This window comes from Centroberyx affinis, unplaced genomic scaffold (assembly GCF_046629955.1).
Source record: "Centroberyx affinis isolate AG114_WGS23_722 - 3 ecotype Tasmania unplaced genomic scaffold, CSIRO-AGI_Caff_v1 ptg001586l_1, whole genome shotgun sequence".
NCBI lineage: Eukaryota > Metazoa > Chordata > Actinopteri > Beryciformes > Berycidae > Centroberyx > Centroberyx affinis.
Window position 1 is genome coordinate 258,033 of NW_027280036.1, and position 27,713 is coordinate 285,745.

Below are 27,713 nucleotides of genomic sequence, written 5' to 3' on the forward strand. Positions count from 1 at the left end.
AATATCAAAGCACTTAACACTAGAATGATGATTACTTGCAGGTGGATATCCATGCTGCTTGTCAAGACTGCATTTGAAGAAAATGACTGAGCTCTTATCCGACACGTACAGTACAGCCAGTGTTCAATAGGCAAGATCACATTACAGAAGATTACTTTGGAGTTTCAGCAATTTTCCCAAATTACACTGGCCTTTGGTCTCTGGTAAACTTGATTGACTTGAATGGTTTTCATTACAAAGCCTCACAGAGTCTTTGCTATTGATGCTCGTACACAGAACCCAAGGCGTTCAAGGGTGAGCGAGTGCAGCTGGGACAGTAGAGAATGGATACGCAAATCCTTTGATGAAAATGCTTCATCATGTTTTAAAGACACACTAATTCTATTTCATTTTTGATGCTCATCTGTACTCCATGAGCCTGAAATATACCTTAATAAATGCAACCACTTGGTGTCACTTTGTTCTCTTTAAAAAGAACTGATCAGTAATGCCATGTGTATGAGGTATTGAGTTTTATTGAATCAATACAGGCATTCACACTTTTCAGTCAGTGTAGGACCAAACTATTGCAAAGATATGGCCTCTCGATGCATTCAGTATGTGTGTTCACATTACAACAAACCTTATGTGCTATACACACAGTGCCATATTTGAACTTCAACCCACCCTCCCTCTGTCTCTCCCCATTGTAAGAACTAATGTCTGAGTAATGGAAATCAGCTAGATGTCACAAAGAGCTGGAGCCCAGACTGACAAGAAAATAGCCATGAATAATATGACCACCCTTATTACCCTTCTAGGAAAATACTTAGAGAGGGATCCAAAATGAAGAGTAATCCAGATACACTTTCAGTGTCACAAAGAATAAGAGCTATTTATTCTGGCCAGAGATATTCCCAGATCCCCATCAGCTGCTTGGCTGTTACCCACTGCCTCAAAGCTGACTGACAAGAGGTATATCTGTAAGGAATTAAGGGCTGCTGTCATACACTTCCATGTATTAAGATACTATGCAACCCAACCATATGGATTTAGCACAACTTCAATCCCAAACTTGGCAACATAAACCTTAATTCTGATAACCCCCGACCATTTTACTGTCAAATGATTACTATAGCACACCCATCTAGCTGTCATTGGCAAGCATTGGATAGTGTAACAAAATAGGGAACTCTGCGTGCCTCTCCAAATTATCTAGAGAGGCATGCAATTTTGTGATGCCATCTTGAGGAGGTTTTCTGACATAGCAAGAAAGTAAATAGCTGTGTAACTCTTTGAACTGCAAAATAAATATTTGGGGAACATTCCTGGAATATCACATATCACTTAAGAGGTGAAGAGCAATACAGTGACGAGGAAACTACTTTCCTCACAACTTCACTTGGGAGAGCTTAAGGTGAGAAGAAAATAAGTTAGATTTTGATCATTCTGTGCAAAAAAAAGGATAATCATGGTGGAACAGACCAAATGGAACAATAATATATACTGTGTTTGAACAGTCAATGGTTTGATGGATTTGTCTGTTTTAATCAGCGGTTCACTATCCTGTGATATAAACCCCAGGCAGAACTGCTTTGAGAGGACAAGTAAGTGGTTAAAGCTTAAATAACACCAGTGGTAACACCTATACTACTAAGTCAAAGTTCCTGCCAGTTTGTTGGGGCGGGAGAGCGCGGTTCAACTTAGACATATTTCTTGAACTCGTCATACAAGACCAGGACAAAGGCTCCACCCATGCCTCGCAGCACGTTTGACAGAGCCCCCTTGAAGAAGGCCTTGCTTCCCTCGTCGCGGGCGATCTTCCTCCAGCAGTCCAAGGTGGAAGAGTACATGATGTCCGCTGGGGAGACACACAAAAATGTCAATGTGTAAAACCTACTTAACAAATGATACAGCACAGACACGCTTCTTAGGCAAGTTATCACAAGTTTCTTTTTAACGATCTTACCTCCTTTGCGTCCGGACTGCATCATCATGCGACGCCTCACAGTGTCGAAGGGGTAGGACACTATTCCAGCCACGGCTGTCACCGATTGGGCGATCATCCAGCTGACCATGATGTGAGTGTTTTTGGGATCAGGAAGCATACCTACACACCAAACAACCCCAGACAGCGTGGGTGGAATACAAAACCGGTCTATTACGGGTGCCAAAAAGCTTCAAATACACTAATCACATACAAAATCTCAACCTGTGACACATGAGTTTAGTTATGCACAGGGTTCATACACATTTTCAATTTAGAAAATTCCATACTTTTTCCAGACCTTGATTTGTTTTGAAGATTTTGTCTGGTGTTCAATATGATTTACACAGATAGACATCTTGCCCCTGCTAACTAGGTCATATCACTGTATAGATGAATATTGTTCTTCACAGCGACAAATATCAGAATATGTGAGATGATTGGCAGGGTTCCTACACGGTTTCCATTTTAAAATTCCATATTTTTCCCAGACCCTATGTTCTTGACTGGATTTGATTTTGGTCAGTATTTGATATAATGCATGCTGACAGCAGCTGGGTAATAAGAGCGTCCCTCTATCTGAACATTATTCTTCACATCAACAAAAACTGTGGACTCAAAGTGGGTCTACAACAACATAAAAGCTATAATTTTGTGTGTATCGGACCTGAACCACAACATTTTCCATACTTTTCCAGACATTTTTTCAAATTCCCAAACTATTCAAGACCTGGAAATGATCAAATTCATTTTTAATACTTTTCCAGACTTTCCAGACCTGCATAGGAACCCTGTATGCATATATAAAAACATGATGAGAAGAGCCATCATTTGTTACGTTCACGGTGCATGGAGGTCTGCTTGTGTTTCTAAGTCAGAGATCTGATTGGTTTTCTACCTTTAGCTGTATCATAGATGCCAAAGTAAGCAGCCCTGTAGATGATGATCCCCTGTACAGAGACACCGAAGCCCTGGTACAGGCCTCGGATCCCGTCTGACCTGGAAATCTGCTTCAGGCAGTCTGCAAGCCCCGAGAACTCCCTGGTGGCTCCCGCTTTGCCCACATCGGCCGCCAAGCGGGTACGGGCGAAATCCAGCGGGTAGACAAAGCAGAGGGAGGTGGCTCCGGCGGCGCCACCGGAAGCCAGGTTACCAGCGAAGTAACGCCAGAACTGGGTGTGCTTGTCCACTCCTCCTAAGAAGATCTTCTTGTACTTGTCCTTGAAAGCAAAGTTGAGGGCCTGGGTGGGGAAGTAGCGGATGACATTGGCCAGATTTCCACGCCAAAAGGAGGCAAAGCCTTGCTCTTTGGGGATGCGCACAATGCAGTCCACAATGCCCTTGTACTGCTTGTCAGCACTGATCTGTTTGCTGGCATGCTGGACCTGATGAGGAAAAGGGAAGAGAGAGAGGTGCACTTCAGGTACCACAGACAGATTTATTCATATCTGTTTTACAAAAATAAGAACAGCAAAGATTTAGCTGAAATCTGATTCTACCAAGATCATATCACCTTTAAGTATCAATAGGCTGAGTGTCAATATACTCAAAGTCAAAGTAAGGCTCCTCTGTGAAAACTAGGCCAACATGCTACATGTGGCACTTAAGTCGACAAACACAGGCAGCTTTATCAAATACAATACTTTCGCTAATACATAACGCCTTATGATATAAACTAAACCACATCAGCATATAGATCAGTATGACACTGCAGTTGCTACTGCACCACAAGCAGGGTGAGTGTACTGCTTATCTCGCATCGCCTATGACCAATTTGGGCAGGTGTTACATTCTCTTGATACCACAGAAACGCCAAACATTGCATTTAATGCGGTCGAGTTAATACATGAGTAGGCTAGTTGGTCTACTGCATGCAGTGGTATTAAAAGCTGGGCGCGCTTCGTCGCTGCAGGACGCAGCTGCAGTGGAGCAGAGGTCTTAAATATGGCTCCTAAGGATAACGGCAAAAGATGCCAGGCTACCACCGTCGATCACTTCTTGTTTTTTGTATTAGGGTCACTTGCAGTGGTGGAATAATGTGGCAATCACATGTGGAATACATTTTAACCGAGCTTTACATTACCATGCACAAACAACCCATGATACGCAATTTACCTGCAGCAGCAGTTTCACTCGCTCAATCGGTGCTACTGCAGTTTTAGAGATAGCCGCCGCAACTCCTCCAGCCAGAAAGTCCTTTGCGAATGAGACAGCCGCGTCTGCCATGGCTGCTGGTGAGTCTGAATGTCGGTTTGGAGAAGCTGAAGCAGCAGGAACTCAGCGGATGAGTTTCGGGCGTTTGGGTATCACAAGTTCAGCATCCGTGAATTTACAAAATGGGAGAACAAGAAGTCCTTGTAGAATATCGCGAGAGGATACAGGAAACGGACGTGGGAGCATCCACCAGCGTTAGCAGTCCCATCACATTGACACGTTATGCGGCATTAAAAGTTTTGAACAAACACAGAGCCAAACAAGTTGTTTTCGTTATGACCAAAAATGAACCCAGTACAGGCTGTCTGCAATAATTAAATTAATATTTAAAAAAAAAAAAAAAAACAAACAAACCCCAAACCCAAACTACAAGAATCTGGTGTGAATGAGTATTCTGTCATGTAATCTTCCACGAACTAAAAAAAAAAAAAACAATCCCAAAAACATTTATCATAATCTTACACTTGCTACATTTTAATGCCAATAACAGCATCCAGAAAGTTCTGAGTGTGAACCACACGTATGTCCCCAAAGCCATGTTTGCTCAGCAGATTTGTATACTGGCTCCCTGTCCTTTCCATTCCCTCAGTCTGGACCAGCATGTTAAGAGACTGCAGAGCAGGGTAGGGGGTCGATCCATCCAACATGGTCTCAGCTATTAGCACCGCACAGCCTGGGGCCCAAAACAAGAGGATTTACTTTAGCAGAGTGTATATAATACAATGGCTAATCTTAAAACATACAAAATAACACAGAATTTTGTGACGCGCCCCATAACAACACATTCAAAAAAATACACAACAGCAGAATTTATTTCAGTGGATAGGAATATGTATATCTACATTTGAGACACACAAAATACATTTACATTTGTCCTGTATCTATTAGTACATTGTCAATCAGCAGAAGAGGTAGTGCTGAAGTCAACAGTCAAGTCAACAACATTGAGCAGGTTCGTACAATACTTAGTTCAAGTGAAATGGTGCATTAGTGTTTTGTAAGTCATGAATGTCCATCGCATTTGTGTAACCACTGACAGTAGCACTGTCTATGACAAGAAGCAGTCAGCTCAAATCGTTAATAGTAAATGCTAATAGCAAATGTTAAAAGACACCTTTGATGTGGTTCAGTGAGGCAGATTTACACTCCCGTCATCATACACACAGTCCTTATCTTAGTCTATGATATATATCAGAAGATCTTCTATATCCTGTTGTTGGCTGTTTTCTGGGTCACTCTTTGATGCAGAGCATGGTATCCAGGAGGTTGTCTGTGTGTCTGATGTGTACTGTGGTGAAACCGTGGCTCTTCAGCAGGAGGCTGTATTCTGTGGCGCTCCTCTGCTTCCCCTCGCTCATGCTGAGGGCCTGGAGCAGCCCGCGACTCGGGCCCCGTCTGTCTTTGTCCAGGAAGATCTCACTCACCAGGAGTCCGCATCCTGGCAGCGTGGTGCGAGTGCATGGGATGCATGAAGAAATAAATATAGTAAGATAGTAGTGGTATTGTACCTGCTATCTCCTTGCATCTCTTTGCTTTAGCGAAAGAAAGATGCACAAGTAGAACCAGGCAGAAACAAAACTAGCATCAAGATTTTCATTTACATCTCGCAATAATGCAGTTTTCAGCTTGTAAACAGGCTTTAAAATCAGTGAACACCAATGACGATAAGCTGCAGTATCTGTCAACCAGAGAAGGAGGAACTGATCAGTGAAATCATCTGCAGTAGTGTTTGGTTCGAATGAAAACCTGCAGACTCTTGAGCCTCAATAGCAAATGATTGAGAACCACCGGGCTGCAGCATCCTCACCATATATCAGTGAATAACCTTCAATGTTGTCAGTCAAAATATATCAGGGCAAAAATATTCAAACACTGAAATAGGTTTGTGAATTTTACCTGGTGCGCATGCATCTGAAGTTTTACTCAGCAAGGTATGCACTTTCTCATCGGACCAGTCATGGAGAATTCTTGCTAGGATGTACAAGTCTGCTTTGGGCAGCTTGTCTTTGAAGAAGTCTCCTGTTCATACAGTGAAGACAAAACCATGAGGTATGACCACAGGGAAGAGTGGACATTTACAGTCATTTTCACATAGCATCAAGGTCCAACAGAAAAATAAGCTAGTTATGCTATAAACTAGTTAGCTTGGTGTCATTTTACACACACTGACAAAAAGGTGATTTGGTGCCGACACTCAGACTGACCTGCTACAAACGACACCCTGTTGTCTATGTCCAGTGGGCGGAAATGACCGCTCATCTCAACAACGCCTGGCAAGTCAAACACCGTCACCGATAACCCAGGGTGGGCTTTGGCAAACTCATAGGCCATGGCACCAGTGCATCCTGGGAAAAAAAACAAAAATATTAGATGTAGAAGAAGAGCTTATTGTTTCAGGGTGTTCAGTCATTTAGACTGTCTCCCTACCTCCGAGGTCACAAGCCGTTTTAAAACTGGAGAGGTCAAAGGCTGTTGCCACGGCTTTTCCTGTAGCTTTGGCAATGCTGTGCATGGCATTCATGAATCTCAGTTTGACTTCATGCCTGTTGTAGTACGCATCCTACAGAGAGAGCAACACAATACACACAGGTGGAAAAGAATTAGCACTGGCTTTACTTCATCCACCTCTTATACATCTGAATGTGAACTTGGAGACAATCACCTGAAACAGATCGTTTGATTTATTGCCGAAGGCCTTCTGGTGCTGGTTGGTTCCCTCCCTCACAGCGCTCTCCAGGTGGGAGAAGAGGGGCCACACCAGCTCGTTGCAGTGCTCGATGTAGCCCTGCAGCGACCAAGGAGCGTCTGACAGCAAAAACCACCTGGCCAGGTCTGTGTTGTCATACACCGGCTTCTGGTATGCTGAGTGGAGACAGCAAGAGAAGTCAACTCAAAGTCAAGGGTGGAAGTAACTGATTACATTTACTCACGTTATTGCAACTGTGTAGCTGTGTACTTGTACTTGGAGTATTTTTTAAAGTCAGTAATTTTACTTTTACTTAAGTACATTTTCACTGAAGTACTGTGCTTCACTATATTTTAAATCACATCCATTAGAGCACAAATGTTGTGGCTCTCCATCAGCATCAGAAACTGGACAATCAGAAATTATAAAAAAAAAATTGTGGAGGCCTTTGCAGTGAACAGTCAGTCAGTGAAGAAGAGAAGAGCAATCTGGCTTTACTTTTGTTTGCATGTTTTTTGTAATTTCCAAAATTTCCAAATAAAAGAATCTAGTTTGAACTCGGTCCTCTCATTCTTTTAGAATTGCATGGGAAAGATCACATCTATCTATGTTCTCTTTACTAAAAAAGTAACTCTAACTTTTATTCTGAGGACATTCTAAATGCACTACTTTTTACGTTTACTTAAGTAGATTTTTACACGAGTAGTTTTACTTCTACTTAAGCAAAATATCAGCAACATAACAGTACTTCTACTTAAATAGGATATTTTAGGATTAACTGCAATCTGTTTATAAAAAAAAGGTATTAAGGAGTAATAATCATGTATTCATCAAAATAGCTGCCCTCAGCTGATAATATTAAGATGCAGACACAGTGACATAATTAAGAAACAGATTTGCTCAGTGCGGACTAACATCTCTCCTGGCTCTCCAGCAGTCCCAGAGACACACAGGCCTCCAGCAGGCATTCAGTCCCCTTCACAGAGGCTCTGATCTCCTGGGCCATCTGGGCAGCATCCAGCCCCGGCTGGCTCTGCAGCAGGTCGAACACACGCATCTTGGATGCTGTAAACAACGCCTGGAACAGTTACGAGAGGCAGAATGGTCACTGAGGCATGAGTACAATTTTATGTGAGGTGTGAAATTGTGAGTTTTTTTACTCTCGTGCTGCTATAATGACATGTTTTTTATCATATAACAATATCAACACACACAGTTTATCCATAGAATACCTTTGAGGCTTTGAATCCATCCATCAGTTCAATCATTCGCTGCAAGCCCTCTTTGTTATCTTCACTGTCCTCATGCTCCATCAAGTTCAGCTCAATCAAGGGCCCTCTGCTGGTCACCAGCGGTAATGTTGTGTGGTCAGCGTCTTTAAGCCCTGCCTCTCTACCCTCCGACTGCTTTGACAGGCTGTTGACCAACGTCCAGGAACTCTCACCCACTCCACTTTCACTGCCCTTCCTTTTCACCTACATCGAGAGATTGTTTCTTATTAAGGCAAATAGGTGGTAGATGTTGCTCACTGTGCTAAAAAAAGTACAACTGAAAACGAACCTTATGGGCCGGACTGGCTGAGGGGCTGCTTTGGGTGTGGTGTGCTTGGCTGGTGGGTGTGGGGCTGGGTGGGGAGCTGTGTTTGCCTGAAGAGCTGGGACTGTGGCTGGGTTGGGCCCCTGGGCTGGCCGGGGGGTTAGTGAGTGTCGGGGTGGTCTGAGTGCTGCTGTGGCTCAGACTGGCAGAGGCACTTTCTAAGTCCAAGGAGGTGGGATGGTGGTTGTAAATGAGGTCCAGTTGCTTGCAGAAGTGGTTGAGGGGAAAACCCACCACATTGAGGAAGTCTCCATGGACGTACTCTACCAGCATGCCGCCCAGAGCCTGAATGCCATAGCCGCCAGCTTTGTCCCTGTCACACAGAGACACACACACGTGACTTATACAGCCGCACACACTCACATTAACACAAACATGCACACAAACACATAAGGGTGTAATATATGTAAATGCTAGGCTCCATAAAGTCAGAACATATAACGCATGCACTTATAGTGCCAATACATTTTCACCGCACTAGGTCAATCATTTATTTCTTGCTGAAATCAGCAATTTCAGACCGCTGCCAAACAGAACAATGCAAACAAGGCTGGAACAAAATGGCAGCCTCAAAGTCCACAAGGCAGCGGGTTCATAAAGTTTAAATTCAGTGAAGTGACCCCCCATTGATCGGATGCTGGGTGAGGTTACTACACTAAGAGAAATCAATAGCTATTCCACACACACGCACTCGAGTAAGTATGCATACTCACATGGGTTCACCGCTATTGATGTACTCCCAGAGCATATCTTCTGACAGATCAGCAAACTTCACCTTTGTTTCTTCGTAGAAGTCGATCATCTGGTAATCAATCTCTTCACCTGGAGGGAAGAGGATCAGTCTAAGACTAGAAATTAAATGTGTTCATGGGCTGGAAGCAGAGTACTAGATTTGAACAGGGTTTATCCCCAGTAAAACCCTGCCACACACATTTAGGAAATTGGTGTGAAAATCCTGCATTATAGTTTATCTCGGAAGCGTTCTTCTGCACCTCAGTCTAGACAATGAGGAATGACCTCAGCAGGCTTAATTTGCTCCAGGAAATTTGCTCCATTAAATCCCTACAGCAAACATCATCATTATTTATTTTAGACTTACTTTCTTTCTTGTGGCAGAGGACAATAGCTACTCCAGTGAAAACACTGTGCTCTTTACCACTCAACCTGCAAAAGGGAAAGAAAGATAGAACAGACATATTCTATACCAGGTTCTGCCTGTTTTCTGTCTCTGATGCAAACTCAGATTATGTAAATTATACTAACCTTGACAGCATCCTGTAAGCATCGTGCTTGTCCACTGGCTTCTCCAGAATCAAGCCATCTACAGTCTGAGAACATGAAACAATACAATGGTCAGAGCAAATTGAAATAACATAAGTAATGCACACTGTAAGCAGATAAAATGTTCTTATGTTTTCTTCCCTCTTACCACAATAGTGTCTGCTCCAATTACAATGTCTGGAGTCTTCAGGTGTTTCTAAAGAAAATCAAGAAACAATATGTTTATTTGTTATTTATTCTACAATAAAAGCTTATATTGTCAAAGAAAAAGTGGCCATATAGTCTTATAGCTGAAATGTTTACAGCTCCACTCACAAAGGGCATCCTCTTGGCCACCTCCAGAGCCTTCTGTCTGGCTGTCTCAACAGCATACTCATAGGGTGCTTTGAAAATTCTCTTATCGAGGGTTTCTTTGAACCAGGATGGCACGACCTCAAACCGTAAGCCCTGACATGTACGAGATGATGAGACAAGAGAATATTTATTATCATTATCAGACAATTTATGAGCCATGACAACATTTTCTCAACTTTCTAGCCTGCCCACCTGTATTTGGGCATTTTCACTTTTCTGTGGATTCAAAACTGTGATTGTCAAGATTAATTCAACCAGGGAGACTCTTACCACATTGGTGAGGATCTCCAGCCTCCTAGGAGAAGCGCTGGCCAGCACCACCAGCTTGCCGGTGAGCTTGGAAATCACAGGGTTGAGCACCATGGTGGCCGTATCTCTCTCCTCGCTGCCCTTTAGGTGTTCAACAGAGTTAAACATTGAAAATGTGCCCTAGTTTGTGTGCAAGACTCTGCAATATGGAATCAGGCGCCTACAGCTGTTTGGTTATGCATTGAGGACAGACCCACATTTCCCACATGTGATACAATAATGCATGTGAAGGAAGACAATGAGCCGCAGTATGTACTGTAGGCAAATTCCCACACACTGTAATGATATGTTGTAACTTGTGCGTCAAAGCATGCATGTAAATAATGGGGTCAAACGCCTCTGCTTTGCCTAGTTATGTACTATGTCTACGTATGGGGCTTTCCTGGAAATGTACAAACACAGCTTTATTAAACTAAATGTGACAGTGTAATATGTTTCACACAACTGTCAGGCATTAACTTGCAATAAAACATGTATAGCTCACAACTATGCTAACCTGCCTAAAAAACATTCTAATATCAATTAGCTTTGTTGGTTTTGTGCATTTATGTTTTGTTTTGTGTTTAGAGAACACCTGAGCACAGCTTGTACAGATCAGCTGTCGACTACTTTCACTGTAAAGAGTTCAACTTAGCTTAGCAACGTTGGTCCGCTAGTTCACACAGCGTAGGGAGTGCACCTAACATGCATTAGGTGACTTTAAAATCAGCCGTAAATGTCGTAGCATTGCAAACTATTTCTATTTGTTAAAGTAGAAAGTTACCGCTTACCTGCACAAGACAAGGAACTGAATGATCGTTGATTTCGGTTTGCTACAACGGACGTGACGGCGCAGACGGGATGACGTAATTATACAGGAAGAGGATCCACCAATCGCGCACTTCGGTTTAGAATTAGAATTGGAATATAATAGAATAGAATGGAATAGAATAGAATAGAATAGAATAGAATAGAGAGCTCAGTTGTGTAATTATACAGGAAGAGGATCCACCAATCGCACACTTCGGTTTAGAATAGAACAGAATAGAGAGCTCAATTGTGCACAAGTGAAAATTTACACAGCTAAACACAGACTATATTCACACAGTATATTGAACAACACAAAGATCAAATAATTAGAATAACAACATTAATGTTATTATTGTTATTATAACTACTCTTATTGTTATTATTATTATTATTGTTGTTATTATTGTTATCATTTTTTTTTTTTAGTTTTTTTTAGCAGAGAAAGAAGAAGAAAAAGAAGAAGAGGAAGACTACACAGGGAAGGAAGTTAAAAGGGTTTAAAAGGTAAAGTGAAAATTACACAGATTATGTCCACACAGTACTGAACAGACACAAACAGACAATTTTCTGCATTATTATTGTTATTATTATTGTTATTGTTACAAAAAGTAGAAGAAGAATATAAACGGAACCAAGTTACAAAAGTTAAAAGGTCAGTTATGTTCAGTCAGTCAGTGGAATAGTCTATTTAGGCTACAGTTTGCTACATTTACAACGGAGCTGTTAGGAAGCTTATACATATAAATATACACATACATATTAGATATTTATCTTTTCCAAAGAAATAAATATCACAGGCGTAAAGAGTAACTTGGGAAAGACACCCTGAAGTTGCCATGTTTGCCCACTTGTTCTCTCTCTCTCTCTCTCTCTCTCTCTGTCTGTCGCTCTCTCTCTCTCTCTCTCTCTCTCTCTCTCTCTCTCTTTCTCTCTCACTACTCTCTATACAGTGTGCTGTCACACGGGATCAAAGACAGCTTGCTGTGCTCTCCCTCTTGCCCATTGGAAGTGTAATGTGCTGAGTAGAGGCTCTCTTTACGCTCCACCCTCGTGACGTCCACACTGCTCAGGCTCCTCAGCCTCAGCATCTGCCTCAGCTTTTGTCGGAAATCTTTGGAAGCAAAGTAGTAGATGAACGGATCGAGGCAGCTGTTCAGGCAGCTGAAAGAGAGAGACAGCTTGTAGGCCATATAGAGAGACTTTTTATAGAAGAGCCGTTGCACAGTGTGGGCCAAGAGGAGGATGTTGCTGGGAGCGAAGCAGATGGTGAAGACCAGGAGAACAATGACAGCCAGACGTATAGCTTTGTCCTTCTGGGCCGTCTTGGAGTCTCTGGCCAGCTTGCGTATGACACTGATGTAGCAGAATGTAGTGATGCAGAAAGGGAAGAGGAAGAGGATGAACAACAGGGTGAAGAGGAAGGTTGCCCAGGCCGCTGTGGATGGGAGCATGTCCTTCTTCAGCACGTCAAAGCAGGTGGTGATTCCCAGCTCAGGAATGTCGAAGGTCAGGTCTGTGGTCATCATCGGGTACAGAACGGCCAGGACCAAGCCCCACATGAAGAGGCAGCCGATGACGGCGATGGACTTCCTCTCCCTGGTCTGTCTGAACAGCATGGGCCTGACGATGCCCAGGTAGCGGTCAACGCCGATGGCCGTCATGGTCAGGATGGAGCAGTACATGTTGGAGAAGAAAACAATGGTCAGGAACCTGCGGGAAAACAGGGAAGAAAGTTTTTCATCATTACTAAAGCAACATTCAGACATACGTTAAAGGATCTCAACTGGTAGGGGCCCTAGGGGGCAATTTTATGAAAAAATAGAAATCTGTAGTACTCATCCGTTGCCTGACAAACACCACTGGCTGTCGAGCATAAATGTAAACACAAACAGCAGCAGGCTAAACATGGAAAAGTTTAAATAAATGGCTCAGTTTGAATGCAAGTTTCACCCTTTCTTAGCAAGGTAATACATTTATTATAACTACAATAGGAGGAGGGCGTGAAATTCTGTTTAAAGGGGGTCATGACAGGAAAAAGGTTGACAACCACTGTCCTCACAACCAGCATGCCTGAATTTACTAAACAAGGATAATCAATGCAGCATGAAAGCAAAGGTCTTTCAATGTCTGGAGAGGACACCGTCTTTTGCCTTCATCTGCAGGTCCATGAAGAAGCAGCGTCCTGCATACATAAAGAATACCTGCACATGCTGGGTCCCAGAGTCCAGTTGTATCCTTGGAACTGGTAGGCAATCTGGAAGGGCAGGGCCGTCCCCAGGGCCAGGTCGGTGAGGGTCAGGTTGATCATGAAGATGATGGAGGGAGTCTTGGGGGAGGTGCGGAAGAGGAGGAGCCACATGGAGATGCCGTTCCCCGCCAGGTTGATAACAGTGACGATGATGTAGATGATGGAGATGGTGATGCTGGCGTTGAAGTTCTCAAACAGGGACAGGGTGGCGTTGTCTAGCCTGGTGCTGTTGGAAGCCCCCGACATGATGGGACGGGAGCGGCCTCTCGTTAACCTGTGTGCCAGGGTTTAGACAGACGGACAAAGGCTTCAGTGAGGATTACAGTAGCATGGTGTACACTACCAGTCAAACGTTTGGACACACCTGATTGAATGTACTATGTTTTTCATTCTCTTAAAGCCATTTTAATCTAAAGACTTATGCTTAAATGCTTGAAATCTGTTTCTTAGACAAATATAAACAGTGAAGTTGATGCTTATGTACGAATTTCTTTCCAAAGCCTTTCCATCAAGGCAAAGGGTGGCTACTTTGGTGGTTTTGATTTGTTTATTTTGGACACTGCATAATACCATTTGTGTTATTTCATAGTTTTGATGTCTGTACTATTATTGTAAAATGTGAAAAATAGTAAAAATAAAGAAAAATGTGCTGTGTCTTTTGACTGATAGTGTACATGCCCCAAAAAGTGATGTTTGCCACTGTGCGCCTTTTTCTCTTTTTTTTTTGTGCTATGCAAAGCTGATTGATCTCAAGGTGTGAAAGATGCCTATCAAGTCTGTGTAGGGCACCATTGGTAGATAGCTGATATTGTGTACACAGTCCCCACACATGTGACAGGTGGAGTTTTCACACAGGAAAAGGGCATGCTTGATTTGTGGTGAGGCATACCAACTGCCGTGCTTGTTCGTTCGTCATGGGCTGTATACCCATGCATGAAATGATTATGAGTGTATTATGAAATATAACAGACATGAAGACAAATGATTGTTGGGATTAAAGTCAATATTATTTTAGACATAATTATGGCAGTATAACAAAAGTGAATTTTCTTTTATTGCCATGTAGTGGCAACTTTTACTTCCTCTTCTATATAACCTCAGCATTTCAACACTGACAAGGAATACAAACACTTTCTCCTTGGTATGCACGTGGTGCATATGGTGGCAGAAAGTAAACCACAAACCAAACTGAGGCTAAATCAACAGACATACACTCTGACACGCAAACATCACTGAGGAAAGTACAGTCTATGCTGAAAATGATGCAACAGAAAGTGTGCTATTCCTACACGTGTAAAAATAATGACGTAATAATGATAAAAATGAAAATGAAAATATATTTCTTTAAAGTAACAAAAAAAACAACCAAAAAACAATATTGCTGTAATCTTGCCGTTGTATTACTTCATCTGCCACCTATCAGTTTTTTAGGAACTGTGATCTTAAATGGTTTAGACCTACTTCATGTTCATCTTAATATTGGAAATATGTATCAGTGTATAAGAGAATTGATCATAAAGGTGGCAGTTCCCAGGATGATCCCCAGTAAAAATCAGTTGAGCGCTCACCTATAAGAACACAGGGGCTGAGGAGACGGAGGGCAGTCAGGCAGACAGGCAGGCAGGCAGGCAGGCATGTGAGAGACGGTTGGGGATGGATGAACAGATATTGTCATTACTGAGGAAATGGGGCATGTTAGAGAGTGGTGACAGGAAGCGAGTCATGCGGCAGTCTTCAACCGAACAACTGTACTGACACCCAACCAGGAGATTCACTCCTGGAGCAGACTGTTGGCAGCTGGGCTGACGTGAGGCTGTCCTACACACTGACACCATGGAGAGTTAGAGCTGATCACGATTATTTGAATTGTTCTCTTATTTCTGCCCATGCGGTCCATGAAATGCCTCTACAACACTGAAATGTTGTTTAACAGTGTAAAGGTGGTAAGATTTGTTAACCGTTATCTTCCTATAACACCATAAAGATGGAGGACCTGTAGGTAATTTGTATGGAAAAGTCACATTTAAAAGTTCAAGCTCTGTACTTTGAAAGTCTTGGAAATTATGACTTGTCAAAGCTTTTGCTCTGATTTTTTCTCTGTCAGTCAGTCACACCACCGCAGCGTTGGAAGAGTGGAGAGAGACATGGGGGAAATAGAGAGAGAATAAAATCTGTTCAAGATTTCTTACACGTCAAGGAAATTTCTGAGAAAGGGAGAGAGAGAGAGAGAGAGAGAGAGAGCAGGGTGTATTGGTGAATATACCCCCCCCCCCCCACAAATGCAGATTGGAGTGAGGTGAGCACAGCAGGTTTTCAACCCATTGTTGTTCCTGAGATGCACGAGTTGTCTGCATATGGTGCTTGCTTCCTGTTGATTGTGATAGTTCTGCTTTACTGAAGTGTGTACGCCTCGCTGCCTGTGACTACGTATTATCCAGAAGAGAGACTTTATTAATGCAAATGTTACATCATCCATTACTTCTGTTTTGAGTGAAAAACAGCAAAGCCAATGTACTACCCGTCTTCAGCTATCACCGTGATCCCAAGAAGAAGAAAAGCTTTAGATACACTGGATAATAACCTGCTCTCAATGTCATGTTAGAAACTTTCTGGATCGTGTTTTTCAGCTTGGCTGGACCACACCCAATTCTATCGAAGAGACATTCACAGGAACAGAACTTTACATATTACTCACACCTGCCTTGTTTAAACGTATATTATGGGCAGTACTGCAGAATGCTGCTTCACCCTAACTGTCATTCTTCTACAGAACCAGAGAACTAACACAAAGACTGAAATACCATTTTTAATCTCTTATATCAGTAGAATAGCTTTATTTTTCACATCTTAAAGAAAACAAAACAAAATGACACAAGAGGTATGATACACAAATGTGAAAGGTCATGTGCAAAGATAATCTAAGGCATGTTACACAGACGTTACTATATCAACATGAGTAGCTTTTCCCATTACATAATAAACAGTTGATAGCATTGATAGAAAACCGTGCAAACTGCATATAAAATTAAAATTTTTCATTTAACGGTGTCAGACTCTTGCACTCTTGCATCTTTTCCTAGGAAATGGTTTTATAGAAATGTAGAGAATGTGTTCTTCCTGGCTCATGGGTGACGATCATAAAAACAGAAAATTCTGCTTTGTGCTGTATGACACCTTGGAGTAAGATTATGGACAAATTGTCATAAGACACCTAAAAATGAGGGACAAGTGATAAAACATGTTGACAAGAAACATTGTCCTCTCAGTCAATAACAAAATTTCCTCTCATTCGCACGCTCGCCTTCAACACACAAAAATACGCACAAGATTTCTTCTCTTTGAGTATTTAAAGTTTCTACATCCAAAATCTTTCAATAAAATCCTACTTACATTATATTTCTTTGTGATAAAATCTATAGGCTATCTTTAAAGCCATCCGAGTTCAATGGACTCTACAAAGGCTTAGAAAGAAGATCTCTTGTGGAGGATGAGGTTGCAGGTTTCACCGGCAAACTGCTGACAGACGCGGCTAGTGAGCTGCCTCATACAGGTGCACACTTCAAAAACATGACAAAAAGAAACAACATGGGACAGCCCCGTGTCGTGAAGCTTTTACAAAATGGAAAACTAGCTGGCAGGCAGCAATTTAAAAAAATAAATGGAGCAATCTCTATCTGAGAGCATCAGCACTGAAGCACCAAGGTATGACATGACATGTAATGAAAAACCTACTGAGTTTATTGTTGTTGTGCTATTATAATCAGCGTTGTTTACTCCTGTTCTCAATACTATTCCAATGAACCATTCCAAAGATTCAATACGATTGAATAATAACTGGATGTTTCTTTGACTATTAAACAGTGAGACAGTTAAAAATATGTGATGTATTCAAACTGTTAAAGTACTGTATCATGCTCTAACACGGCAAAAACCTTTATCACCGTTCAAAGCTCTCAATGTTATTACACTAAATGCTGATGAAAATTCCTTTAAATGTTTGTTTTCGAGTGAACTTCCCTTCTCCCTCAATGTGTATATCATTAAAAGCTCAACAACTCAGCTTATAATAACCAGTCAAGCCCAACACCATAGGCTTAGGCTGGATAGCTCAGGTATTCACTGTATTTGTACTCTCTGTGGCATGACCATCCAGGCCGCCGGCTACTCGTCCCGACTCTTCTCCGGCCCTGCTCCCATAGCGACGACCTCATAGCAATGCTCCGTCCCGCGCTCGGGCGAGTGTCCCACAGGGATGCAGTCGTAACCTTTGCCTGCTGAGCTCATACGCTTGCGGTTGCGCGCACCGGGCTGGTAGAGCTGCATGGCCGGACGGTCCTGTAGGGAGACAAGAGAGCAGAGACATGGGAGAGAAAAGCAGCACACAGTGTCATCAACAACCACTAGTCACACCCAAGTTAGGCTTCTGCTCGTTACTGAAGGGAGTTCAACATGTTGTCGAGTGTCTTTGAATTGTGACTGCTGATGTAAAAGCGCACACATTTGAATATACTATTTGTTATTCATTTGTTGATTCATTCTCTGGACCCGCTTATTCATTTTTGAGGGTCACAGGGAGCTGGAGCCAATCCCAGAATACATTGGATCCATCTCCATCACAGGGCAAACAAAGATAGACACACACTCAGTATATATAAATGTACTACATTCATCGTATTTATCTATCTTGCCACCTCAAATACAGTGGGATAATTGATATGGTAAAGATTTACATGAGGCAATAAGGCTATTAAACGTGTGCTTGTGTAATCTTCTGAGCTAGCAGATTATAATCTATAAATCACAAGATATGGCAGCCTACGAAATCAGCATCCTGAGTGGGTGATGGGGTTTCCCAACAGTCCAGATATACATCAGTAGAAAAAGAACCATAGCCGTCATCTCCCCCCCATTCTCATGCTCACCTTCTCGCTCACCTTGTTTCGGAGGCGCTCCTTCCTGCTACCCATGTCCTCCCTGTCCTCTTTTCCTAGTTTGTCCCCGCTGTCGGGACAGTAGGAGTAGCCGTGATGGTGCCCCTCTTTCTTGGCTCTGTCCTGGCAGTAGCCCTTGCCCCATTTGGTCTCATCTTTGCGGCGCATAAACTTGTCAAAATCATAGTGGTGTCGTTGGCGTTTCCTCTCCTCATCTTTCCCGCGGTGGTCCTTGTCTCGCTGTCTGCGGCCATGCTGCTCCCTCTGCTCCTTGTCACTCTCAGGCTGACCTCTAGTGGCCAGATTGGAGATGGCATATATGGTTATGACACACACAGTTGTTATCATGAGAATTTTTGTTACCGGCCATCCCACACAATAAGAAATCTCCCCAGCCAAAGATATTAAAGTCCTTACTTGTCCTTGTGGTCCTTTGACTTCATTTGTCCACCAGATTTCTCCCATTTGCCCCTTTCTGTCTCCCCAACGTCGCTTTTGTCCTTCAACCGGTCTGAATCCACATCGTCGTCCCTGTCACTCTTCTTCAGGAGCTAAGGTGTGAAGAAAATACAGGAGGCATATACAAGCTCCATAACTACAACATGCCAGAGTCGCTTCCAAACTAAATAAACAAATTAGTGTTAGATGGAGTTTTACTGACAGGAGATTTAGTCAAATGAAAGGCTACCTTGATTTTGATCTCTTTTTCTGACAGTTTCTTCTGCTTTTCAGTCTCTTTTCGTTTGCGTCTCTCCTCCTCTCGCCGCTTTCTCTTCTCCTCCTCCCTTTGCCGTTTCTTTTCTAGCTCTCTTCTTCTCCTCTCCTCTCTCTTCTCCTCTCTTATCCTCTATGGGGAAAGATGTGACACATTACAAGAGCCTTTTCACATTGTGAAACTATTTAACTATTTTTTACTACTACTATTTTTACTACTACTTTTTTTTTTTATCGAAGCATATTTTTTTCTCTTGCCTGCTTCTCAATCTTCTTATTCTTGATGTATTCCAACAGTGGCGTTGTTCTTTTGGCTGAAACCAAACAAAGAAGAGAAGAAAGGGAGAGAGGTAAAGAAAAGTTCAACAGTTTTGTTTTGAGTAGCTGCAACTCATATATATCTGTACCTTTATAAATGTGTTCACAACGAATGACTCACCAAAAACTAAGCTATACACTGTGCCTGCGTGCTATGCTACTGTACCTATGAGCTCTCTGGTCTTGGCCTCTATCTCTCCCAGCAGAATCTCGGGGTTGGCCATCGACTTCTCCTCATCACAGGAGTAGTTCTCCAGGAACCGCTTGTATTCTGGATCTGAGGGAGTTGCAAAGCCGTGAGGGATATGAGGGATATGGATCGGATTTGAATTTTAAAAGATGCGAAATATTGATAATTAGTAAGTCTTAAATCCATGCAGGATCAGTATAATAAAAAGCTGAATATCATCATGTCCACTGTATATCAGGATAGTTTGTGATGATGGATTCTGCATTCCAGTACCTTCCTCAATGCTCCCGGCCTTGGCATCTTTCTTTTTGAGCTTCTTCTTGGAGATTTTCTGGAAGGGGGCGAACTCTACTACTGCCGGATACTCCTGGCCTGTGTCAATATTGACAGAAAAGGCAGCTCATCACCTGACAGACTAGTAATCAAATGGTAACAATGGCAACAAAAGCTATAACTATATAACTATATGTATGTCCGCCTCCATGTCCATAAAATTCAATTATCCTGTAAAACACACACACGCACACACACATTGTTTGTTTCCCATCATTTGGTGGCTATTTGTTCACCTGCAAGGCACCATAAACTAAATCCCACTGAGCTTAACATTATAATAAAACACCATTCTATTCTAGGACTCTGATGTCTGCAGCTTTCTCAGGCATCGGCGTATGTATTGTGTGCCATACAAGCTGAATAGGTCCAATTTGTTTTGTTATGTGTACAAGAGCATCAGAAAGGTTTTCACATAGAAAAATTACCTTTGTTGTCAATGAAGACATAACCATCAAAGCGGTCCCTAAACAGGAGGATATCTTCAGGGTTTTTAAAATTGATATATGCTCTGGAGAACAGGTGGGGATAGAGACTGCAGGCAGGGAGGGAGGGAGGGAGAGAGCGAGATATTAAAAACTTCATAATATGTAAGCACATCCAGCAAAAAAGAAAAAAAAACTGTAGCTGGGCTGAGACTTATCTGGATGACAGTACAAAGTCTGTTCAAGAATTCTTAGCAGGATTTCAGTCTCCAGACTATATTTTCTTTTACAGTTTCCCTTCGTGACTATTGACTGCTTTGTTCGACAACTGTTAGAGCATTTATTCAAAAGGTTATCATGATTACCTTTGATCAGCTGGAAAGAACTCAAAATAGTCGTAGGATGGAAGCGGACTGAGCTGTTCTTCTAGCTGGGCTTTTGACAGGCTTGGCGGAAGCCTTCGAATTACCACCTGTAATCAAACATTCATAATGTGAAATATTTTTCTGACCAGCAGTAAAGACATTGTCGGTGGTCAAGTTATCTCCGGAAGGCAGATTTTCTATTCTCAATTACCACAATTCAGAGCATGACCTAACGGGAAAAGCTGTTTTCTAAACTGTTAGGTGACGCGAGAAGAGATCGACTGGATGGGAAATGATAATGTGAGAGTAGCCTATGTTATTAGGCGCTGCTTAGCCTACTGCATTCCTCCCTGCAATCACATAGCTGCAAATGCAGGCTTCATTTACAAACAAGATCAATTCCTCCATCAAAAGAAGTCATAAGGAAACATGAAATATAGGCTGAAAAGATACAGGCCAGGCTCAGTTGACATTTCGAGAGAGCCAGCGCATTAAATAAAAGGGAACGTCGCGCGCCTACAGTGCGTCCCGCTGCTGTCGCTGTCCGCGGTGCTGAAACGATCCCACCTCCTCCATATCTGCTCTCCACACAGCATAAACAATGCGACACATCGCAGACGCTGGGCACCTACCTTTGTAAAAACCTCTTTCTTCTCTTCTTTCTGCTTGGAATTACCGAGGTTGCTGTCTTGTTCTCTCGGGATGTCTCTAAATTGTATCTCGACGACGCTTTTCTCCCTGCCTCCGGTCATTTGGTCCTTTTCAGACCTCATTTCTATCCATCTCCCTCTAGCCTGTGAAAGTCACTGTGTACTCGCGAGAGTTTGCCTATGTAATATCGCGAGTGGAGAGAGCTTTTCGCTAAAGACGGCTTTGTAATAAGCTTATAGTAGTAGTAGGCTGATAGTAGATGCAATTCACACTGAAATGTAACTTGGCTCCGGCCATGCCTTCTGGGACGCTCACAAGTTAGGCTACTATCAAATACGAGATAGGCATATTAATGATACGGATTTGTCATTAAAACATTCAAGATTGTATTCTGGTGTCAAATCTTTGTTTAATTGACAAGGTACACACAACTGCACAACTCGTATGCGAAGATTTAGGCTACATTTTACACAAAACGTCAAGTGCTAGATGTCTAATTCAGCCAAATGAATTTGGCATGAAGCAAATTCTACCATTCAGTAGGAATGACATTTAGGAAAGCAGACTGAAAACTCAATCAGGAGCTTTGTCGGCCTTTACACATTTTACCATGTTAACATTTTCCTCAGACAATTTCCAACAACCAGAGATCCAGCCATAATATTATATATATATATATATAGTGGGTAATCTATATCATGTCCAGCATCACACCCATAAACAAATTTATCGATCGATCAATCAAACAATTCATAAATGCATTAGTTTATGCTTTATTTTTCTTAAAGGACCTTATCCTCATATAACTTACTCGGTAAGATGTATATCGGTGTAGCCTACTTTGAATTGTATCCATAAAAATGTATGACAGGTTAAAAAGGTGGGTAAACTGACAGTAGCCTATGTCCTTCATAAAAAATGAAGAACAGTCTTTCTCACGTCATAGTCCACAAAAACAACTTCACTTGACCAGAAACCAGAAAATTCAAGATAAATCCGAGTTGTAGGCCTATAAGTGCACGCTGGAAAAACAGCGCATAATGATGCAAGCGCGGCGGCTCTGTCACCTCTGGCTGCAGGCTGGAGTCAGGTGAGGAGTCACACAGCCTTCAGCATCACTGTCCGGGTCCGAGCTGCCGGGCTGCACACCGGGCCGAGACAGGCAGACCGGGCTGCTTGTAGTGGCGCAGCTCAAAGTGCTCCATGCGTCCGGGCAGGAGGACTGGCTCACTGACCGCCCGTGGATATCTCGGCAGGGAACTGGAAAACACATGGAAAACGAATGAAAAATGATCCACAAAGGTAACTTTTGAAATGTAAACATGGGCGTCAGTTGGCAGTGAAGATGGTCGCCTGTCCGAGTTGCATTGTGCACTTTGGAATAAAGTGCAATTTTAAAGTTATCTTAAAAAAAAAAGTTTGATGATGTCTCATGAGTTATTAGACTAAATAATATCTTGTCAGTCATCAGCAATTGTCCCCAGATATCTAGTCGATATAAGCAGCCTTGGAAGTTAAGGCGACAAATGATATTAGATGCAGGGACTTTGGCAAACAGTTCACTCACCGCTGAGGAATGTCTTGCCACTGCTGGTCTCCACACAGAGCCGAGGCGAGGGTCTCTCCGGGGTCGACACGGAGCTCTTCAGGCTGGGAACAAAAGTGGAGCAGGTGTCCAGGTCCCGGTACACCCTGTCCTGGGTGTAAGTGACCACCGACTTAGACGGAGTACAGCCCATCTTTCCCGAAGCCACCGCAGCCACTCTCCATCAGGAGCAGGGAGGGACCGACCGCGGTGTCTTGACAGGCAAACTGAGATAAATATGCGGCCTGTGGCTGTCCGGGAAAGGATGGAGAGAAGACAAGGAGAGGGCGCTCCCCCCTCCCCGCCCTGCGCCCGGCCCTGACATTTTGAAAGGGTGTGTTCTGTTCTTCAAGCAGTGTCAGACATACATAGAGCACTTGGCATGTTTATCTCTGTAGGGGCTGTGAATTAGTGTTAAATTCAAGCAGCTCCAGATAGGCAGTGCAACACTCAGCAGTCACACACACACGCACACACAAAAGCAGTTGAGTTGTGTCAATATGAAACCAGAGGACGTGGGACATTAGGCTATAGATTCACTCCTTGGAAAAGTAGATACTGGGAGAGTCCAGGGATAAATCAACTTCACACTTAAACGGCGTAAACATGTTTCTCATGAGCTGGGAGTAGCCTACTGCATTTTACAGTGCCCAATAGTAGGCTATTGTATATAAGGGACGGCTGCATGGTGTGACGTTAAATACAAATTTGAGGAAAATGACATTTAGCATGCTGTGCCTTGTTGTGTACCTCGGGATCTATTATAAGAGATGAATGTCAAAGGGTTTACATAATTAAGAAAACTCTAAATTATTTTGTTGATTGACATTTGCATACTACTAATCTGATACTGTCTGTTCTAATAACTCAGTCTGTTGGAAGAGTGAGACCACTGGGTGCAGTAACCAAATGAACCTCACTCTCGCTCCCACACACAAAAAACAAAGATACCAAAGTCTAAAAAGATAAATGCATGGTTTATTGTAGGAATTACCAATAAGTGTGTTCACTGAAACCGCTTGCATTCAGCCGGCTCTGTTTATTCAAAGTAAAAATCCACAGGTAAGTAACACGGAGGGTCCTGCCATGGGCAGTAATAGTTGACTAGTCTGTTAGTTGTGAATTAAGGAGTGCTGCTGCATTTGCCCTGTTCAGTCAAGTGTCAGAGGATCACACCTTCCCACTGTCTTCAGGCTTAACTCCAGGTCCAATACTAAACCGAGCCCTCAACCCCTTATCCAAGGCACATGTTAACTCCCCCTTTAAAGTGCATTCTTGCACAATAAATCAGATGTACAGCTGGTACTGTATACATATTTACCCACACTTTTACACTCTAGTTCATCATGTTCACAATGGCACGTTCTACATTATGTCACTTACAGCAACACAATAATATCAGATGCACAAGGGGGACTCCACAAGTAACCTCTGGTAGAGGATAGGTGCCAACGTTTTGGTTTGGAACTGGTCCTTGGGCTTGGGTATGTGTATCTGTGACACCCTGTTGCTACGACAGTTCCACCTCCTGACAGGATGGGATCACGTGCTGGTGTCTGACATGGAGGTCTCTAGCATCATGTCGCTTTCATACATATCGCACTCCAGGGTTAGAGAGCGCCGCAGGGGCGTCTCCAACAAGGTTTTGTCCTGATTTGACAGCGGTGTCTCCAAGGACATGATGTTGCTGTCATCCAATAAGGGCGTGGCTCGGGGGTCACCGGTTTCTGATGACGTGTTCAGCATCTTCATCAACGCTGGGGTGTTCAAGTTCCCTCGCACCTTGTCTTTGATGTCTGTGCCTGGGTGGGTACAAATTACACCACGTTACTTTAATTGCAATTCTAAAACGGTTATAAGATGTTGAAAAATAATCATTATTCACAATAATATTTCAAAGATGAAAGCAAGATTATTGCTCCGAGACTGGGGAGTACAGCAGTATTGATTCCCATACCTATATAGGCATCTGTGTCGCCAATGTACATCTCAATACAGTGGCCAAGCATCGTCACAGAAAATGTGTCGTCCCTTTTCAGTCCAAGTGCCTGCCAGAGAGAATGGAACCAAATCAATTTAAAATATTTCTTAGAAAAAGAAGGATATTTCTCTACCTTGATGTAAACAATTAAGAATACATGCTACTCCATAGATGATGCTCCAAAGCAGCTGCAGTCCAGATGATTGATTGACAGCACAGTAACAGTATGGCAGGTCTCAGAAAATGTATCTTGAACTTTATGGGAGCCCAATGGAAACCCAAAGCACCAAAAATGTCATGCAATATATTTTGGACAATGTCACAAACTGTATTTTACTATGCAATATCTTTTTCTTTCTGTGCTTTAATATATTTCCATTGCATACGTCTTCTGAAAGGCTGGTGTTGTTTTCTTGCACTGGTCTCCATAAAGAATACTAATTGCCTTTTTTATTCCTCATGTTGCTTGGATTCTAAGGAGAGGCCTTGAACCCTCCTCTTGCTTCTTTAGTACTTGCCACAGTCTCACCATCTAGGGTTGTTAAAAGGGAAAAAACACCTACTAGACTGAGGAGGAAAGGGAACGTACCGTATGAAAGTAGTCGATAGCGCTCTCAAAGTCGCCCATGAGGCTGTGTACGTATCCTATGGCAGAGTAGGTGGACGCATGCTGAGGGATTAACACCAGAGCCTGGCGATGGTACTCCAGAGCCTGGTCGTACTTTCTGCAAGAAGAAACACCAGAACCGACAATTAAATACATCAGTAAGTATCAATTAGTGAAATATCCTGCATAGATGTTTGAGGACATCTCAAAGACTGAACCCAATACATTTGATGGGACTTAAACAAGAAATAAATAACGTTTCCATAGCTGTATTACATTTGTTTACAAAGGAAGGACAGCATTTGAAAAAGACCAGTGACATTTTCATTACGCCCAACAACCCAGATGAGGCATTCACCTTGTGTGGATGATATCCTGATCTCCTTTTACATAAAAATTACCCAGACCTTTCAAAACAGCCACTTGTGCTGCACACATTCTGCAAGCCCCTCTTATATCTGCTGAGTGGTGGCGATGCATAATTCATTAAAGGATCTTTGCATGAATTCTCAATGAGGGCCCTACTTATGCAGAATGACTGGAGCAGAACAAGAGTGTACATCTCTGAAAATAGTCTGTGCAGCAGGCAGGTAAAAGAAAAAGAAAAAGGCGAGGAGGGGGATGAACGAAATAGAGGAGAGTGCACTCTAAGCCATCTTGTCTACGTATCCACTCAGGATAAATATAGCCTCCTGTCCTTTAGTAGTACTATATCTGTTACCTCAAAGAGAAGCTCTACCTGTTAAGTGCTCACCTCAACTCCGGCCTTAGAAGAGGAACATGAAAGCCACAACGTCATTTAGAACAAAGGCAGAGCTGCGCGTGCAAGCCATAATTCAATTAGGCCCATCCAGGACCATTTACACAAATAGCCAATGGTACAGCCAAATGGGATGGACACTTACTTCAGTTTTCGACAAACATGACCCAAGTTGTTCAACAAAGGCTCCCATTTGTCCACCGTAACCTGAAAAAATAGCAAGAAAGCCTACATTAAGCAAATCTTTTAGAAGCGTGGTCATATTCTGAAGACAGGTATTCATTCACACCAATAACAATATCAATATCAATATTTTTCAAATTACAGTAAATAAAATAAGCAGATACCTCATTCCCTATTGCTTTGATCTTCTCCATTGCATCAAGAAACAACTTCTCTGCCGTCTTCCAGCTGAAATAGTAGATGTGAAAAACTTTGATATGCAACATCTGAATTGTTTACCTAATAAACCAGATGTCACAGAGTGTGTAATTTGCATGCCCTTAATGTGTCACTGCTGCTCCAGCTCATCTTAGCATCCTGTGTATTGTGTTAATTAAATCTGTGTACTTGTACGTTTTCCTCGCTCAAGTGTGTGTGTGTGTGTGCGTGACTCACTCTCCATTTTGAAAGGCAACCACAGCCACCTCGTGCATGACAAATGGGTCCTCAGGAGCAATACTTAGAGCCTGGCTGAAGAAGCGTTCCGCTAGCTTGGAGTTGTTGGTCAGACCGTACTCTAGGCCGATGTAGAGCATGGGTAAGTGACACCTGGGTGAGAGAGCACAGGTAACATCAGTGAAATCAAATCAAATAGGGCCACCATCTGAATAAAGTGAATTGCTGTCACTGCATTATCATTTCCATCTGTCCTTCACCCTGATGGCAACAAATAGCTTACTTATAGACTGTTATTTGTTGCAACTTCAGATTAAGGGCGGCAGACAGTTTTAATGAGTAGCAAACAATTTCTGAATACCTTTACAGCACATTCATAAAGTATTAGAAATACTACTAACAGTGTTTATCATACATGAGTAAAACATGATTACAGCCCAGTGCAATAATTTAACAGTAATATATGACACATTTAAACATTATCTGTTGTTGAATGATCAACAAATAATTTATACTTCCATTAGAAAAAAATATATAACTTAATAGGTTCCTACAGAAAAGCATGTATGTCTAACTATACATGTACATTAGGTAATGGTGTACAAATGATGTACTACCAATATTACTCCTCACTTATGAATCAGACATACATTTTTAACAGTCACTACTAATGATGTACTACTCAGTCAAGTATTTAATTTTTCTAAAGCATTTTTCTTGAATAAACATGTAAGGATCAGAATAGATTTGTGTGACATGCTCTTCTAAACTAAGAATGCTCCCCTTCATCAG

At 42.4% G+C, this 27,713-nt stretch overlaps 5 protein-coding genes across 6 annotated transcripts; all 5 read right to left on the reverse strand.

Moving 5' to 3' along the window:
* Positions 1-729: 729 nt before the first annotated feature.
* On the reverse strand, positions 730-4,479 carry slc25a6 (solute carrier family 25 member 6). Its single transcript, XM_071527905.1, has 4 exons — positions 4,082-4,479; positions 2,865-3,351; positions 1,949-2,089; positions 730-1,840 (listed from the first exon to the last, which is right to left on the reverse strand). Exons 1-4 carry the CDS (start codon positions 4,190-4,192, stop codon positions 1,683-1,685), a joined length of 897 nt encoding a protein of 298 aa, XP_071384006.1. The 5' UTR covers positions 4,193-4,479; the 3' UTR covers positions 730-1,682.
* Positions 4,480-5,002: 523 nt separating this feature from the next.
* Positions 5,003-11,212, reverse strand: asmtl (acetylserotonin O-methyltransferase-like). Of its 2 annotated transcripts, none has more exons than XM_071527909.1 (15): positions 11,177-11,212; positions 10,368-10,487; positions 10,059-10,190; positions 9,892-9,939; positions 9,726-9,790; positions 9,562-9,626; positions 9,176-9,284; positions 8,427-8,775; positions 8,099-8,341; positions 7,782-7,899; positions 6,843-7,042; positions 6,608-6,740; positions 6,385-6,525; positions 6,077-6,199; positions 5,003-5,618 (listed from the first exon to the last, which is right to left on the reverse strand). In XM_071527909.1, the coding sequence occupies exons 2-15, from the start codon at positions 10,458-10,460 to the stop codon at positions 5,413-5,415; spliced, it is 2,025 nt and encodes a 674-aa protein (XP_071384010.1). In that variant the 5' UTR covers positions 10,461-10,487; positions 11,177-11,212; the 3' UTR covers positions 5,003-5,412. The 2 variants fall into 2 exon arrangements, with proteins under 2 accessions (XP_071384010.1, XP_071384008.1); XM_071527907.1 differs by having other exon boundaries at positions 7,782-7,944.
* Positions 11,213-12,047: 835 nt separating this feature from the next.
* Positions 12,048-15,068, reverse strand: p2ry8 (P2Y receptor family member 8). The gene is made up of 3 exons (XM_071527918.1): positions 15,012-15,068; positions 13,397-13,717; positions 12,048-12,905 (listed from the first exon to the last, which is right to left on the reverse strand). The coding sequence occupies exons 2-3, from the start codon at positions 13,687-13,689 to the stop codon at positions 12,131-12,133; spliced, it is 1,068 nt and encodes a 355-aa protein (XP_071384019.1). The 5' UTR covers positions 13,690-13,717; positions 15,012-15,068; the 3' UTR covers positions 12,048-12,130.
* Positions 15,069-17,604: 2,536 nt separating this feature from the next.
* Positions 17,605-21,492, reverse strand: upf3a (UPF3A regulator of nonsense mediated mRNA decay). Its single transcript, XM_071527919.1, is given in 11 exon segments — positions 17,605-17,778; positions 18,331-18,377; positions 18,380-18,669; positions 18,792-18,925; positions 19,063-19,221; positions 19,347-19,402; positions 19,573-19,683; positions 19,870-19,968; positions 20,358-20,464; positions 20,720-20,826; positions 21,352-21,492. Coding segments are annotated over 11 exon segments (1,425 nt in total).
* A 2,440-nt stretch (positions 21,493-23,932) lies between these two features.
* Positions 23,933-27,069, reverse strand: cdc16 (cell division cycle 16 homolog (S. cerevisiae)). Its single transcript, XM_071527920.1, has 6 exons — positions 26,922-27,069; positions 26,651-26,714; positions 26,449-26,510; positions 25,526-25,661; positions 24,913-25,003; positions 23,933-24,757 (listed from the first exon to the last, which is right to left on the reverse strand). Exons 1-6 carry the CDS (start codon positions 27,059-27,061, stop codon positions 24,498-24,500), a joined length of 753 nt encoding a protein of 250 aa, XP_071384021.1. The 5' UTR covers positions 27,062-27,069; the 3' UTR covers positions 23,933-24,497.
* Between the last annotated feature and the right edge of the window lie 644 nt (positions 27,070-27,713).

What these genes read in the sequence shown, in the direction of transcription:
- slc25a6 (XM_071527905.1), bottom strand. Translation starts at nt 4,192, where the DNA reads ATGGCAGACGCGGCTGTCTCATTCGCAAAGGACTTTCTGGCTGGAGGA. An exon ending in CATCTATGATACAGCTAAAG is followed by an intron (nt 2,090 to 2,864) that starts GTAGAAAACCAA and finishes TTTGGTGTGTAG; the next exon opens with GTATGCTTCCTGATCCCAAA. An exon ending in GCAGTCCGGACGCAAAGGAG is followed by an intron (nt 1,841 to 1,948) that starts GTAAGATCGTTA and finishes GTGTCTCCCCAG; the next exon opens with CGGACATCATGTACTCTTCC.
- cdc16 (XM_071527920.1), bottom strand. Translation starts at nt 27,061, where the DNA reads ATGCTCTACATCGGCCTAGAGTACGGTCTGACCAACAACTCCAAGCTA. An exon ending in TCAAAGCAATAGGGAATGAG is followed by an intron (nt 26,511 to 26,650) that starts GTATCTGCTTAT and finishes CTATTTTTTCAG; the next exon opens with GTTACGGTGGACAAATGGGA. An exon ending in CGACACAGATGCCTATATAG is followed by an intron (nt 24,758 to 24,912) that starts GTATGGGAATCA and finishes GTACCCACCCAG; the next exon opens with GCACAGACATCAAAGACAAG.
- asmtl (XM_071527907.1), bottom strand. Translation starts at nt 10,460, where the DNA reads ATGGTGCTCAACCCTGTGATTTCCAAGCTCACCGGCAAGCTGGTGGTG. An exon ending in TTGGAGCAGACACTATTGTG is followed by an intron (nt 9,791 to 9,891) that starts GTAAGAGGGAAG and finishes TCATGTTCTCAG; the next exon opens with ACTGTAGATGGCTTGATTCT. An exon ending in ATGGATTCAAAGCCTCAAAG is followed by an intron (nt 7,945 to 8,098) that starts GTATTCTATGGA and finishes TAACTGTTCCAG; the next exon opens with GCGTTGTTTACAGCATCCAA.
- p2ry8 (XM_071527918.1), bottom strand. Translation starts at nt 13,689, where the DNA reads ATGTCGGGGGCTTCCAACAGCACCAGGCTAGACAACGCCACCCTGTCC. An exon ending in CTGGGACCCAGCATGTGCAG is followed by an intron (nt 12,906 to 13,396) that starts GTATTCTTTATG and finishes GTTTTCCCGCAG; the next exon opens with GTTCCTGACCATTGTTTTCT.